Raw genomic sequence first — 17,500 nt, 5'->3', positions numbered from 1 at the left:
GTTAGGAATAATGGTAATCAGGGATTGGTCGATGGGAACAGTGGTGATCAGGGATTGGTCGATTGGGAACAGTGGTGATCAGGGATTGGTCGATTGGGAACAGTGGTGATCAGGGATTGGTCGATTGGGAACAGTGGTGATCAGGGATTGGTCGATTGGAACAGTGGTGATCAGGGATTGGTCGATTGGGAACAGTGGTGGCCCTGCCTCTCAACTCTTATAGCCAGCAGTATGATGTGAGCTAGAGATCCGTATCAAATGCAGGACAGTTGCTAATATCTCTCACAAAGTCTCTTTTTTAAAATAAAGTCAACAAGGGAGTTTAAATCATTTAGCGAGAACATCACTACTCAGGCAAATAGTGTTTCATATTTTGTATTCTGTAGAGCAGGTGGTCTCTGATCTTTTAATGTAATTTTATCAAAACTTCCAGTGAAGCTCTGTAATTTCCATAAACAAATGCTTTTAGTCTTGGAGTACAATCATGTTTTAGTTAAATATTATGATCGTATGGAGAAGCGTGATTATTGTAATATGTAAATGTAATGTCTGCACATGGCGAATCAGCTGCTAGGGAACATATGATGACATCACAGGTAGAAACAATAAAACATTATGTTCAGATCAGAGTTGAGCTTCACCCACAGATGGTGTGACAGTGACGTGCTCCATGCACAGACAGGCCTGAGTGATGATGTCATGCTGCAGGATGTTAAAGCGTGCAGTGGTCCAGGACCCGAGCGAATCAGGAGGACACGTCATCACGCCTTTCTGTGCAGAACTGGAACCTGATACGCTTCAGGATTTATTACGGAGAGGTTTGGCCAGCAGCTTCACGACTGTAACAGTAGCTGACAGCACAGAGGCTCGCCGGATTTATAGTTTTATCCAGTAATATTAAGATATTTGGATGGAAAGATTGCTGGTGAAAAAATAGCTTCGGTGTAAATATCGCCAAAACAATAAATAAACACAGGGACCCTGTCTTCTCAAACCTAAACACAGAAACAGACAAAAAATTACTACATATTTCTACAAAGTACAAGACTAGCAAAAATATAAACCTATATATTGTGATACGTGTGTGTGTGTGTGTGTTTGTGTGTTACTGTGTTGGAAGGTGACAGCTGTCGGCGTCATTGGTCAGTGTGTGAAAGACAACTATAAATTTAGAGTGTGTGTGTGTTGATACATATTTCATGTGGGAGCTAAAGCTATTTGTGTTTCCATCACATAGAAAGAGACCCAGCAACAGCACACACACAAACACACACAGAGACAATAGAGACAGACAGTGGGACAAGCATGCATACAGACCTACAGACAAAGACACACTGACAGAGAGACAGATGGACAGATAGTTAGACAGGTAGACAGAGAGACAAAGACACAGACAGACAGGTAAGTAAAGAGACAGACAGACAGACAGACAGAGAGACAGTAGGCTGTATGATGATAGATGCTTGGAGAGAGAAACATGAAATTGTTTTAAACTTTTCCCTCATGTGACTCCACATCACTTTTTATCCAAAGTACCTCTGAACTGTGGAAACTGCCATGTTTAATTACCATGGTAACCAAGTGCTAATAAACACAAATAGCAAGATGAATCTAAACACCTCCTCTGAGGTTATTAATAATAATAATAATAACCTTTATTTTATAAAGCGCCTTTAAAAGCAGCTTCTTAAATGCTGTACACAAAAGAAGCAGCACACAGAATACTTTTTAAATAAAAATAATAAAAATAACAATAATAATAATAATAATAATAATAATAATAATAAAAGAAAACATCAGCAGTCAAATGCAAGTTTAAAAAAGTATGTCTTGTGTTCAGCTTTAAAAATGCCAAAGGTCTGAGCTTCCCTGAGTTCAGGAGGAAGAGAGTTCCACAGTGAAGGAGCAGAGACAGAAGCCCTGTCACCCACAGATTTTAGGTGTGTTTGTGGAACAGTTAACAGATTACACTGTGAGGAGCGCAGTCTGAGAGTAATGTGTAAGTAATGCGGAGTGAAGCCATGTAATGCCTTGTATATCAACATCATGATCTTAAAGTGGACACAGAACCTGACCGGGAGACAGTGTAAGGACTCCAGAACAGGAGTAATATGATCACATGACCTGGTTCCTGTCAGGATCCTGGAGGCAGAGTTTTGTACGTATTGTAGTTTGTTGACTGTGGATTTAGAAACTCCGGCTAAAATGGCGTTACAGTAATCCAACCGAGTGACAACTAATGAGTTTATCAGCTTTTCAGCTACAGAGAAGTTCAGCATGGGGCGCAGTCTAGCTATATTTCTGAGGGGGAAAAAGGTTGCTTTAACAGTGCTCTGAACAAAAGAATCAAATGTAAGACTGGTATCGAAAATTACTCCAAGGTTCCTCATCGTACTTTGGGTCTCTAGAACAGAGCCATCAACAAACAGAGACCGTGGACCAGCTTTGAGAATTTGCTGACGGGAGCCTATAAGCATAACATCGGTTTTCCCGCTGTTCAGGCACAGAAAGTTATTATTCATCCATGTTTTTATCTCAGAAATACATTCAGAAAGAAAACAAACATCAAGGTTTTCACCAGATTTTGAGTGAATGTAGATTTGGGTATCGTCAGCATAGAAGTGATGATGAAGGCCTAGTGATCGCAGCAGATGCCTAAGTGGAGATAGATAGATATTGAAACGTAAAGGGCCTAAAACTGAACCCTGAGGAACACCAGTGAGCACCGAGCAAGTGTCAGACCTGTAGCCACCCATGGAAATAAACTGGGAACAGTCAGTAAAATAGGATTTAAACCAGTTTAAAACTGTCCCAGACACACCAAAAACACTTTCAAGGCAGGAAAGTAAAAGACCATGATCCACAGTATCGAACGCAGCTCTAAGATCAAGAAGAATAAGAATGGAAGTAGCTCTAGAATCAGAGGCCATCAACAAGTCATTGGTAACTTTGACCAACGCCGTTTCAGTGCTGTGAAATTTACGAAAACCTGACTGAAGGGGTTCAAAGAGGTTATTAACTGTAAGATGATTACAGATTTGAGAGGCAACAAAAATGAGTGAAAGAAACACCAGTGAACCCAGATGGACGAAGGAGTGAAGAGGCAGAGTCATTATCAGTTAACATTATCAATCTTAGAATTAAAAGACTGAAGAAAAGAATCACAGAGCTGCTGAGAAACAGGCAAAGTGGTAACAGCATTAACCTGGAGCCATCTGTTTATGGTGTGGAACAAGTGTCTGGGATTATTTTGGTTGTTTACAATAGCCTGAGAGAAGTAAGAGGATCTTTCAGTCTCCATTAGTGCTCGATAATCACCCAGAAGATCCGTCCACGCTTGATAGTAGACATTCAGTCCAGTAAGGCGCCATTTGCGCTCCATTTTCCGACAAGCAGCCTTTCTAGAGCGCAGATCGTCATTATACCAGGGAGCAGAGCGGGCGAATGTGACCTTACGTGACCTTATAGGAGCAAAAGAGTCAAGATTAGCAGCAAGAGCAGAATTTAACTGCAGAATTTTCTCCTCCAGCGATGAGAGATGAAGATTGCTTAAGGTGGAAACAACAGAATCGGAGAAAACGGTCTGATCGATAGACTTCCACTTCCGGAAGGTTACTCCATCATGACCATACATCAGTGTGACTCAGTTTAACCAACTCTGTTTTTATTTCCTTTTATTCATTTCATTTTAATTCACTGTGTGTTTAATGCTTAACACTAAATCTCTGCACTACTGTTCTGCTCAGTCCCGTGTGTTTTTATTCAGATAGTAAATCGCATAAAAGCGTTTCAACTGCTATCAGAGGTTGTGGGGATGTTGCTCCTCCGCGGTGACTCCTTTCAGACACACGCCTCTGTCTCTGATAAATTACAGGCTGACTCAAACTAAATTACACACTGCACTGTGAGGAGACAATCACGGACTCTGTTTACCGCTCACTGTCCGCTACAGGCTTCTCTTCATCCTCCTGTTTACAAAACTGTGAAGAAGCGGTCAGAACTCCCAGAATGCTCTCTCTCTTTATTCTCTCTCTTTATTCTCTCTCTCTTTATTCTCTCTCTATTCTCTCTCTCTTTATTCTCTCTCCAACGATAACGTATGGATGGATGGATGAACAAATGGATAGATGGACAGATGGATGAATGTACTTACTGCTGGATGGATGGGTGGATGAACGAATAGATAGATGGTTGGATGGATAGATGGATGGAGATGGATGGATGGATGGATGGACAAATGGAGATAGATGGATGGATGAATGGAGATGGATGAACGAATGGATGGACAGACAGACATGAATAGATGGAGGGTTGGATATACAAATAGATGAAAGGGCAGATGGTTGGATGTGTGGATGAAGAGATACTTCATGTGATAGACAGATAGATAGATAGATAGATTGATTGATTGATTGACAGATTGAGCTAAGAAGGCAGTGTTTTCTCATGTTACTCTGCCCTCTTCTGCTTCTCACCTGCTGGTGTAAGCCCTTCCAGAGCGAGTATGAGGAATGGTGAAGTGTACATGTGTGAGGAGCACGTGGTGTGAAGGTCCAGAGTGACTAGATCATGTAGATGTGCAGCTTCAAAGCCTGTGGTGTTAGTGTGTGGAATGTGGTGTATGTTTGAGTTTAAACATGGCTCATGTTTACTTTATTACTCACAGATTCTCAGGAGGTTAAATCTGATTCGTTTATATTCCTGATCTTGCTCTTTCTAATACACAGATACAGAAAGATCTGGAAACAACTGGCTATTACAACACTTTAGACTTTTATTAGCTGTGAAAAACCAAGATGGATGAATAAAGTAACAGATCAGATCACTTCCACGGGTTCCAGAGAGAAATGAACGGATGGATTAAAATACCTTTATGGTCATGGTACAAGTGAGATGTAGTGTGCAGTTCCCCAGTGATGGATAAATAGAGAGATGGTGGATGAATGGATAGATAGAGAGATAGATAGAGAGATAGAAGTACAGTAAAAGAAGTAGCAACAAAACCCTCACTTATACATATAAATGATATGTTTATATTGTGTTTGTAAAACAACCAGGTTGTAGGAAAGTTCTAGATATCTTTAATGATCTGGTTCTCACCAAACTAAGCAGGACTGGAGTAGGACACGTCTGCTCTAAATCAACAGGACTACAGGTACTATCTTATCTTTTTTCCACCTGTAATGAGAAATACCGTGTTCTTGTAGAGTCCCAGACAGGGATGGTTTAAACATCACTGTGTTTCAAAAAAGGTGGCAACCATCAGAACTGTGTGTACTTTTGATTTACATTAATGGAGAGAAGCTGGGATTGGTGATTAGGGACAGTTGCTGCACATCTCCTGGAGGAACTCAAGAAGAAAGAAGGCTTATATATATATATATATATATATATATATATATATATATATATATACATATAGTAGACATGATGACTCTTGGTCATCGACGGTAGTTGGAGCACTGATCACTGAGCTCAGGTTCCAGAAATATGACATGACCTTCTTAACGATAAACTTCTTAGCGGACTTTGACTTGCTTCATAAAGTGTTGTGTTATTGCTGGTTTGGTAGAACCAAGAAGTTAGAAGTCGTCGTTAGATCTTCCTATCTACACATACCGTACATCTACTCCACAAGACATGGAGGTCTATTTATGGATAAGTTTAAGTCTCGTGTTCATTTCCGTGACTGTTGTTCCACTGAGTCACATGGTGTTGTTGAGGAACTAATGGAGGTAGATGGATGAGGAAATTCGTCCATTTTTTATTGCAGAAATCCTACTTTAGTGCCGAATGTCAGAGTAGTGAAAAAGACTAAAATAGTCCTGTTTGAATGTGAAGGGGAAACTGAGTTTCTTCCTCCACAACATGTGTAATCTTTCCAAAGTATGCTCTTGCAGACTCTCAGCCGTGGACGCTTGTATCATCACTGTAAACTGAACTTCTCAGTCTTCGCCCTTGTTAGTGTAGTTCAGACCTTTAACACACACTATGAGTACTCGGTTCATGAGGGTTCAGAGTTTTGTTAAATTGTACTTCCTATGGCCTTTGTCCGTAGTGATATGCCCCATGTCCAAGGTCACTGAGGTCACTCTGCGTTCTGGCAGAGCTCATGCAAAGGAACAATTTGATCTCAAAGGCTGTGTTCCAGATCTGCTCATTTCCCAATTCACCACTCATCCAAACCCCGAAGCGTCAGAAGCAGCCGACTCAACCGTTCTTTTTCAGCATTTAGCTGTGTTTAGCGAGCAGCAGGAGGTCAAACCACATCCATTTTTGTTCGAATCACCAAAAATACACGTGTGACATTCCTGCCAAGGCTTGTGGATACATTGTCTGGAATTTTTATGAGCTTAAATGACAGTGTGGTGGTATTTTGAACAAAAGTGAAGGGTGTAGTTCTACCACACCTGATATTAGAGGATATATAAGCAACGTCATCATAAAATATACGATAATCTCCAAGGATGTTGCCTCATGTTGTGGAAATAGGTGATACTTTAGCAGATGTACCTGTAGAGAAAGCCAGTTATCTTTAAACACAATAACTGTTATTAAACTGTTTGTAGGTGTACCTCTTTATTTTTATACATTCACTGAGCTGAAAGTTAGTCTAACACACCTCACATAGCAGGAACTGTAATGCAGTGTAAACATGCTTGCTGTAAAAACACTAGATTTAAGCCCACTTTAGCCCTAAAACACTCTGTGTGGGGCTTTTATAGTAAAATACTGAGTGATGAAGCAGAATGTCCTGAAGTGATGCCCAATACAAGAGAATGGAAATCGTATGCTGTAACCATGCATCCACCAAAACTGAGTGACCAGATAAAGAGGGGATTAGTCAGAGAAGCAAACAATAGGCCAAAAGTAACGCTCAACATGACACTATCACCACCATGCTTCATCATGGGGACGGGTTTCTCAGGGTGATGAATAGTGTTGGGGTTCTAAACTTAGTGCTTTGTGCCAAGGTCAAAAAGTTCTCATCAGAACATGTTTACTGAGTCTCCAAACAGGATTTCATACAGTTCACCCTTCCCTAAAGTCCAGCTTTATAGAGTTAAGGATTTATTGTCACTCTATGGGATGATCAAAGCTAGCCAAACCCTGATACTTTTCTAGAACTTTGTCCTGGACTTGTTTTGCTCACTCCTTGGTCTTCATGATGCCGTTTGTTTAGGCATGTCCTCTATCAAGCTCTGAGAGCTTCCAGAAACAGATGTATTTATCCTGAGATCACCTGACACTTTAATTACATGCTAATGATATTATAATTATAATTACATAATTTAATTATGCTTCTGATGGTGCTTGGTTGCTCCAAAAATCAGTTTACTGGTTTCACAACTTCACAACAAGTTCTATTCGTAAATAATTTTGACAGTTATATTGATTTTGTTCTCTGAATGTCAGTATTATGGGCTGTTTTGTTTAGATGTATGATGAAAATCCCGATGAAGTCCATTTCAGTTCAAGGTTGTAACTCCACACGATGTAGAAATGTTCAAGGGGGTGAATACTTATGCATGACACTGTATATTCTTGAACTACAGCCACAGAAATATTATTTGTACCATGTGGAAGAGATTTCATAAAAAATGTATGAAGAACAAACTGCTGTAGATAATTTAAAAACTTTTTTTTAATAAATAAAAATTATTTTAATTTTTTAAAATTAAAATTATTTTTTTTAAATACATTTAAAATACTAATTAAAAAATAATTAATTAATTTTTTTTTAAAATAAACACTTTTTTTTAATTAATTACTTTTTTTAAAATACATTTTTAACATTTGCCATCAGCATTGTATATATTTAGCGTATATCCAGGTGTGGAGATGATGCATCATAGTGTTTTTGTTTCTTCAGGCTGGACTGATTCGCACAGATAACGGTGAGTTCTTCATCGAGCCACTGCTGAAAGGTCAACAGGAGTCAGAGGTCCAAGGTCGAGTTCATGTGGTATATCCCAGATCAGCAGTTAAACGTCAAAATCAGGAAGATCTGCATAATGAAGGTGAGGAAACGGAGAACATGGAGTGGTGGAACGGAGCTCAGGTGCTGGAATCAGGTGTAAAAGATTTCACAAGTGTGTGATGGTTGTGCCAGTGGCATTTGATTGACAGGTCTACCTTTCTGACAGTGCAAATGCAAATGCACACAGGATTGTGAAGGCATTTTATTTTCGGCCAAGTTGGAGCATGGAGATGAGAAAATGCAAATGCAAACGAGAGGATTACTATTACAATGGTGCTTGAAAGTTTGTGAACCCTTTAGAATTTTCTATATTTCTGCATAAATATGATCTAAAACATCATCAGAGTTTCACACAAGTTTTAAATGTAGACAAAGAGAACCCAATTAAACAAATGAGACAAAAATATTATACTTGTTCATTTATTTTGTAAGGAAAATGATCCAATATTACATATCTTTGAGTGGCAAAAGTATGTGAACGTCTAGGATTATCAGTTGATCTGAAGGTGAGATTAGAGTCAGGTGTTTTCAGTCAGTGGGATGATGATCAGGTGTGAGTGAGTGAGCGTCCTGTTTTATTTAAAGAACAGGGATCTATCAGAGTCTGATCTTCACAACACGTGTTTGTGGAAGTGTATCATGGCACGAACAAAGGAGATTTCTGAGGACCTCAGATAAAGAGTTGTTGAAGCTCATCAGGCTGGAAAAGGTCACAAAACATCTCTAAAGAGTTTGGACTCCACCAATCCACAGTCAGACAGATTGTGTACAAATGGAGGAAATTCAACACCATTGTTCCCTGCACAGGAGTGGAGACCAACAAAGATCTTTTCAAGAGCAAGACATGGAATAGTCCACGAGGTCATAAATTATCCCAACTAAAGGCCTCTCTCACATTGGCTAATGTTAATGTTCATGAGTCCACCATCAGGAGAACACTGAACAACAACGGTGTGCATGGCAGGGCTGCAAGGAGAAAACCACTGCTCTCCAAAAAGAACTTTGCTGCACATCTGCAGTTTGCTAAAGATCACATGGATGAGCCAGAAGGCTAATGAAAAATGTTTTGTGGATGGATGAGACCAAAATAGAACTTTTTGGTTTAAATGAGAAGCGTTATTTTTGGAGAAAGGAAAACACTGCATTCCTGCATAAGAACCTTATCCCATCTGTGAAACATGGTGGTGGTAGTGTCATGGTTTGGACCTGTTTTGCTGCATCTGGACCAGGACGACTCGCCATCACTGATGGAACAATGAATTCTGAATGATACCAGCGAACTCTAAAGGAAAATATCAGAACATGAGTCTGTGAACTGTATCTGAAGAGAAAGTGGGTCATGCAGCAAGACAACGACCCTAAACACACGAGTCGTTCTACCAAAGAACGTTTAAAGAAGAATAAAGTTAATGTTTTGGAGTGGCCAAGTCAAAGGGTGCTGGGGGGGTGCTGAGGGTGCTGGGGGTTCTGAGGGTACTGGGGGTGCTGAGGGTACTGAGGGTGCTGGGGATAGTGGGGGTGCTGAGGCTACTGGGGATTCTGGATGCACTGAGAACACTGAGGATTCTGAAGATTCTGGGGATGTTGGAGACACAGGGGATTCTGGGGATGTTGGGGACTCTGGGGGTGCTTGGAATGCAGGGGTAGCTGGGAGTTCTGGGGAGACACTTGTATTAATATCCCCAGTGTTCTCAGCATTCCCGGCACTCTCTGCACCTCCAATACTGGGGATGATGGGGATGCTAAGGGTGCTGGGATGCTGAGGGCACTGAGGATACTGGAGATAGTGGGGATGATGGAGATGCTGGGTTGAAACACAAGGTTTTTCTTTTTTGCCTCATCATTATTACTGTTCTAGCACTTTTCAGAACACAGTTGTACAAACACCATTTTTTTTCACCAATCTTGTAGCAGTAAAGGAAATAATTATTACATGTGGTAGTATAACAGGATGCTTGCTGCAGTGTACTGCCATAATAAATGAATTAATATAATGTTCCTTGATTAGCTGCAGGTCAGTTGGTTCAAATTAAATGAAAAGTCCAGACAGCTGTTTTCGGTAAGTGTTTTGAAAGGAAGACTGCAGCTTGCTCTTTATTTATCACCTGTTTGATTTGTCTGTCTTTCTGTTTCCTGATGAATGATGTTAATGCTTCACTGATTTTGGCTGAGTCTGTGAAGTGGCAACTTTATGCATCTAGAAATTTCCATTTAATGATGCAAACTCTTTAAATAAACCGTAATGTTGAAGTGCAGCGATGTAAACACAGCTATCTCCTGCCATATCTTTGTTGTCTCTTAAAGACTGTGAGGGGAAGCAAGGACAAATCTGCAAAACTGTTCTCTTTAAATCCAAACATAAAACTTGATGGGAAACATTTTCTTCTAAAAATAAACTCTGTGTTTGGAAGAAAAAGAAAGAGCTGAATAAAGCCATATTTATTATGGTAGTAAAAGAAAAGGTTAAAATCATGCAAGACTTATTACTTGTGCAATGAAACTGTTGGTATGTCATGGTGGTGCAGCGGGTGGCATTGCCTCTTCACAGCTCAGTGGTCTCTGGTTTTGTCCTGAGCTAATGTTCCTGTCTGTGTGGAGTTTTAAATGTTTTTCCTGTGTCTCTGTGGGTTTCCTCCGGGTTTGCTGGTTTTTTTCCACTCCCCAAAAACATGCAGGTAGGTGGATTGGTGACTCTAAATAGCCCATAGATCTGAATGATGTGCATACCAGATGTATTCCAGTCTTGTCCCCCTTGTTACTGGGATAGACTCTGGATCCACCATGACACTGACCAGGACAAAGTACTTACTGAAGATGAGTGAATCAACTAATTAATGGTTTGGATTTGTTTGGGTTGGTTTTTGTTGCTTTGCATGGTGTGGGATTTGATATGTGTGGTGGGTTGGTATGGGTTGGTTTTTGGTGTTGTTGGTTCTGTTGGTTGATTGAGGTAAGTTCATTTGGGTTTAACTGGTCTGACATTGTTTGTTTTGGTTGTGATTTGACTGGTTTCTTTGGTCTGGGTTAGATTTGGATTTGTTGGGATGACTTTTGGGTTTGAGCAGACTTGGTGGGTTTGGTCTTGTTTTGTCAAAAGCACTGTCACAGAAAGAGGCAAAGTGACTGATATAACAGATGATGGACCACAGACCTTTAACCTGTAACCTGTTGTCTCCTTTACGCACCAATAACTGATTTATTCAACTGGCTCATGGACATGCAAAGAGCCAGATCTACAATATCCTGAAAAGTGCACAAAAGATCTCAGATCAGATCTCTGTTGCTCATGGCAGAGTCTGAACCTGGGTTTAGTTTTTGCTGGGTTTTGGGGTTTTAATTTGGGTTGGTTAGTTAGTTGGTTTAAAATATCTGTTTGCCTTTATTTTGCCTATATTTCTGAATATTTTGATTTCCTGCTAGCATTTTTGTTTCATTGTGAAGTTTTGGACAAATCTTTTAAAACATGTTTCTGTTTTCATTGCAGTACCAGATTTTGGGATCGCGGAGCTCCCAAATGCTCTGGATCTAATGGAGCAGAAGCTTTCTGAATCGGATCGTAAACGCAGACATGCAAAAAAAGATGATTACAGCATTGAGGTTCTCCTGACTGTAGATGACTCTGTGGTGCGCTTTCACGGCAAAGAACATGTGCAGAACTATGTCCTCACACTCATGAACATAGTAAGTGGGCTTTCTACTGTTTTCAGGGTGAAAAAAACACACACCTCAGATGCTGTTGATATGGGCATGATAAGAATCCAATGGTTTGCAAAAAATGTCAAGGATATTATTTTAGTCGTGTTTAGTGGTGAATGGTTGTGTGTGTTTTTAGTGGTGAATGGTTGTGTTTTTAGTGGTGAATGGTTGTGTGTTTTTAGTGGTGAATGGTTGTGTTTTTAGTGGTGAATGGTTGTGTGTTTTTAATCGTGAATGGTTGTGTGTTTTTAGTGGTGAATGGTTGTGTGTTTTTAGTGGTGAATGGTTGTGTGTTTTTAGTGGTGAATGGTTGTGTGTTTTTAGTGGTGAATGGTTGTGTTTTTAGTGGTGAATGGTTGTGTGTGTTTTTAGTGGTGAATGGTTGTGTGTTTTTAGTGGTGAATGGTTGTGTGTTTTAGTGGTGAATGGTTGTGTGTTTTTAATCGTGAATGGTTGTGTGTTTTTAATCGTGAATGGTTGTGTGTGTTTTTAGTGGTGAATGGTTGTGTTTTTAGTGGTGAATGGTTGTGTGTTTTTAGTGGTGAATGGTTGTGTTTTCAGTGGTGAATGGTTGTGTGTTTCCATCATCTGATGTTGTGTTGACTACATAGCAACACACACTATGTTTTGGTGTGGAGATTGTTGACCTGGTCTACACTAACATCATAGATTCTAATCTAGCATGTGTGTATGTTTGGATCTCATGTGGGATTAAATAAAAACCCTGCTTCGTCCCAACGCCAGTGCTTCTGCCAGAGTTTTTGCAAAGTGGCTAAACATTTGTAAATGTCTTTAATTCAATTCTGTTCATTTCTGGTTCCAGCAGTTCCTGCCACCTTAATCCTCTTCTGATAGAAAATCCTTCTTAAGTCAGATTTGACTTGTTTCAGTCTGTAACAGTTACTGATTAGTGCAATACTGTGTACTGATCTGACTCTGAGTGACACATACTGACCCAACACACACCGCACACTACACCCTTGACCTTACACCTTTATCTTTGCACCACCAGCCAGCCACACCTTACCGCTACTATCTACTTCTTACACACTGCTTCCCATCAATTATCCTATAGAATCCTATAAAATACAACTTACCATTTTCCCTACACCCTATATCCTACACCCTATTATACACCTTACATCCGAACACCTGTCCACTACTGCCCTATACCTTATAGCCCACCCTTTTAAACTTACATCCTAAAACCTGCCCCCTGTATCTTATACGCTATAAACCACCATCTGTAATTTACACCCTCCACCTGTACGCTATAACCCACCTTCTACACCTAACATCCAAACCCCTGTACGCTATAACCCACCTTCTACACCTAACATCCAAACCCCTGTACGCTATAACCCACCTTCTACACCTAACATCCAAACCCCTGAACGCTATAACCCACCTTCTACACCTAACATCCAAACCCCTGTACGCTATAACCCACCTTCTACACCTAACATCCAAACCCCTGTACGCTATAACCCACCTTCTACACCTAACATCCAAACCCCTGTACGCTATAACCCACCTTCTACACCTAACATCCAAACCCCTGTACGCTATAACCCACCTTCTACACCTAACATCCAAACCCCTGTACGCTATAACCCACCTTCTACACCTAACATCCAAACCCCTGTACGCTATAACCCACCTTCTACACCTAACATCCAAACCCCTGTACGCTATAACCCACCTTCTACACCTAACATCCAAACCCCTGTACGCTATAACCCACCTTCTACACCTAACATCCAAACCCCTGTACGCTATAACCCACCTTCTACACCTAACATATAGAAATGCAGTAATATACAGCCGGTTCTGAGTGCTCTACAGCGGACTTGGTTTTATTTCCTCACTTACCAAACACTGTCCCAGACTTCAGGACTTTTGGATTGCTGTAAACGAGGACATAAACTCTGTCCTGTCATGTTTACTGAAGAGAACACACACAAACACAAACACATGGATACACTGCGTGGACAGAGGAGCAGTAGATGTCAGTGTTTATGGACTCATCTGGTGGATGATGTGGTGATGAATCTCCTCAGATGGGATGGTGAGACTGATTTAGTGTAAATCGCTCAGCAGCACTACACTTGCACCATTACCTATTCATTTTCCTCCATGCGTCTGGGTAATAACAGCTACCGAGGGAGGATTTCCAACATCTCATATAAACATCACACACTCCTGACAGGGTTCAGAGAGAGGACATGTTTAGGGTGGAGAAAGACAAGGAGATGGAGAGAGAGGTTTTCTACCTCACAGTAGTAGGACTGGACCCTGTAATCAGTTGGGGAACTGTGTGACGCTTATTCAGAACGAGGCATCCCATCTAGGATGCTGGTTTTGGATCCTCTGTCTCTCTGTGTCATATTACATGCATCATGCTGTTTACCTACACCTGTACACCGCTTCTCTCTACGTATTGCGCTATAATTCCTATTTATTTCATTTAACTGACTTGCTATTTGCGCTACTGGCTGGATACTAACTGCACTTCATTGCCTCTGTAATTGTACTCTACAACGACAACAACATTGATCCTAACCTACCTAATTAGACCTGTGGTTACAGACAATGAAAGAGTTAAATATTTCTACATTTAGCACGGTCTTTCCGTGTTGATATGTTTATTATTGTGACCATGGTGACAGCTGAAAAGCCTGTGCAGTGTGTCATGAATCCATGATAATTTAAGCATGTAGCTGGCTGTTGCTGTTTTGTGTCCCGATGTTGTTTGGAGTGTTTTCACTGTGTTTTGTACTGTTTCATGACATCCCCTTGAGTGCGTATCAGAGCGAGGAACGGAAAAAAAAAAAACGTCGCTGTTAGATCCCAAAACATTTCAGTCAATCCACAGCTGCATTCTGTCACACGTTTATCTAACTTCCTGCCTATTAGTTACACGTCTTATGTAGCTATTAAAATAATCAGCCTCGTATTTCTCTCGACGCTACGTCTCCTTTACAGCTGTAATAAACCTCGGCACTGCCTTTTTGCTGACGCCAGACACTCACGCTTTTACACAGTGTGCAGATATTTGTTCTCAATTCTCAACTCTGGCAGTTTGACACAAATCAGGTCAGGAACTAAACTCTTCAGGGGTTTTTCTCTCTCTCCATCCCTCCTGCTCTCCCTCCCATCCCCCTCTGTCTGGTCTGGTGGAATGACTGCAGCTGCTCGTGTGTGTTTTCTGAGAGTTGTGTATTTACTGTACACATTACCACTGTATCGTCATTATTACACATTACCGTATGAACATGTAAAACACCGGCGTTCTTCTCAAACATCATCTCATTCCCCATCAAACCAACATCCCCCGGGTTCTGTGTAAAATCATATGACAGAGAACCGTAGAGAACCGATGCGGCTTTAAAGACAAATAAATACCGATCTGGTTTCCTTTATTAAGGTTTACTGATATTATTTTTGAAGTCGTATTTGTGTATAGATAAGATTGTGATGAGTCGTGATCAGAAGTGTCTGAGTAAATAGATTTCTGGCCTCTTTGTCTCTGAGAGAAAGTTGAGTTGATCATGCTTTCTCTCTCACTCTGTCTCAGGTAGATGAAATATACCATGATGAGTCTCTGGGTACCAGCATCAACATCGTTATCGTCCGTATGATTATGGTGGGATACCGTCAGGTAAGAGACACACCACGGTACAATCATTCCTAATCACTCTTCAGTCCTAAAGTGGGCCGTATTCAGCTTAAAAGTTACATTAGTATTTACGTGAGGAAAGTTCCTGGTGTTCAGAGTCAGGTTACGCGGCTACTTAAGAGGATTTTCTGAGCTCCACGTTCAGATTATTAAAATCATCTGCATGTAGTTCACACCTCCGAGGTCACCAGATGTTTCTGGAGTAGAAGTGTCTGAGAATGAGTGTTTCGATAGCGTCTTGATCACCGCCTTTAAACCTGTAAAAAGATCAGGCATAGAAAATATGGACAGTGAGAAGGATGAAGGAAATAGAGTTTTTTTCCTTTGCTGTCAAAGGAGGTATGATGTAACATAAAAGCAAGAGCCAACAAACATTAATATGATGACATCTGAATGAAAAGATGTTGAGAGTTGAAATAAATCTACTAGGAGTCGAGTGAGTTTAGTGGTGCCTTGGCGGTTAAGGCTCTGGGTTACTGATCAGAAGGGCGGGGGTTCGAGCCCCAGCACTGCCAAGCTGCCACTGTTGGGCCCTTTCTCCTGTGTGGAAAATGTGCACACTTAAAGTTCATTCATAATTTTATGCAGAAAAAATTTACTCCTTGAGATAAGCGAAGTTTCTGATTTAAGATGCGTTTCCTCATGTCCTGATGTTGGGCCTTAAAGGGAAAATATTATTCATTTATTATTATTAATTAATGAATCGTGTGATACTTATGTATTTACTTTTGACCTCGAGTGACATTCTGTTGTGTGTGTGTGTGTGTGTGTGTGTGTGTATGCAGTCTGTGAGCCTGATCGAGCGAGGAAACCCATCTCGCAGTCTTGAGCAGGTGTGTCGCTGGGCCAACACGCAGCAGAGACTGGACCCAACCCACGCCGAGCACCACGACCATGCCATATTCCTGTCCAGGCAAGACTTTGGTCCTGCAGGTATGCAAGGTAGCGTATTCACTCGGTCGAGGCTTGTGCAGTGATCCTTTCTCCTTCACCTCCATAATGGTTGGCTCCAACACTCACACACAGGTAAGGGTGTTCTAATGGAGCTCAGCAGAGTGTGTGTGTGTGCGTGTGTGTGTGTTGGTGGGATGTTGGTTTCACCCTAACGTTCTGTCCTACTGAGCCGTACATCTCTCTACACTTCACTGCAGTGATGATGGATATAAACAGCGATGAAGAAGCAGAGCTCTGGGTGATAAAATAACCAACACCACGAACACCTCTATTAGAATCTACTATTTTGAATCATTTAAATGACTCATTTGAACTCTTTCTATTGGTTTAGATGGTTCATTTTAAATTTTTACAAAATTTGCAAAAATTCAGAGACTTTCTGAAACGTTAAAAATGAGTCATTTTGACTTTTTGAATCTTTAACGAGTCATTTTGCATTATCTAAATGTTTCAAATGAATCATTTAGACTTTTTGAAATGTTTAGTTTTTTTTGCATAATTTAAAATGAATCATTTGACTTTTCAAATAATTTTAAAATGATTCAGTTCACTTTTTGAATCTCAAGTCCTTAAAATGAATAATTTGGACTTTTTAATTTTTTTTTTTTAAAAAAAGTGGTTCATTTGAACTTTTTGAATAGTTTAATGTGAATCATTTTGTCTTTTTAGAAACATTTCAAATGAGTCATTTTAACTTTTTGAACAGACCTTAATGGTTAAACACAGTCCCACTGTAACACACACACACACACACACACACACACACACACACACACACACACACTTTCAGCTGGGTTTTGGTGCCAACCTGTCAGGAATAGAGACATTTCTAAATAAAATGTTCACTTTTTTTGGACTAGTTCAACATGGAGAGTTTTTGGCATGTAGAAGGAAGAGAAAATGGTTATTAGTGTAGATCCTAATCTGTAGTTTTTAAAGGCACGTGTTGATAACCAGACACACACAAGACACTTCACAACATCGTCAGTCCCAGGTGTTTAACTCGGGGTAGTCCGCGTGTTCGGGAAGTGTTTGTCCCAAACGTGACGTAATGTCGTAATCTCATAAATAAGCTGTGATGTAATATGGACACGTGCCTAACGTACACGTGTGAATCACACTTTCTCTTTTAGTGTTCCGTCTGTTACTTCATTAACCGGCTGGTCTCTAATAATAATAATAATAATAAT

General features: G+C 40.4%; 1 protein-coding gene across 1 annotated transcript in view; it reads left to right on the top strand.

The window, feature by feature from the left end:
- Nucleotides 1-17,500, top strand: part of LOC128616845 (A disintegrin and metalloproteinase with thrombospondin motifs 14) — a 50,796-nt gene that overhangs the window by 5,848 nt on the left and 27,448 nt on the right. The window contains exons 3-6 of the mRNA XM_053639683.1: nt 7,874-8,021; nt 11,466-11,662; nt 15,255-15,338; nt 16,142-16,298. Of these exons, the coding sequence (XP_053495658.1) occupies nt 7,874-8,021; nt 11,466-11,662; nt 15,255-15,338; nt 16,142-16,298 (586 nt within the window). The remainder of the gene's footprint in view (nt 1-7,873; nt 8,022-11,465; nt 11,663-15,254; nt 15,339-16,141; nt 16,299-17,500) is intronic.

Source organism: Ictalurus furcatus, chromosome 13 (assembly GCF_023375685.1).
Source record: "Ictalurus furcatus strain D&B chromosome 13, Billie_1.0, whole genome shotgun sequence".
In the NCBI taxonomy this organism is placed as follows: Eukaryota; Metazoa; Chordata; class Actinopteri; order Siluriformes; family Ictaluridae; genus Ictalurus; species Ictalurus furcatus.
Note: the sequence above shows the minus strand (reverse complement) of the source record. Positions and strands in the feature narration are given on the sequence as shown.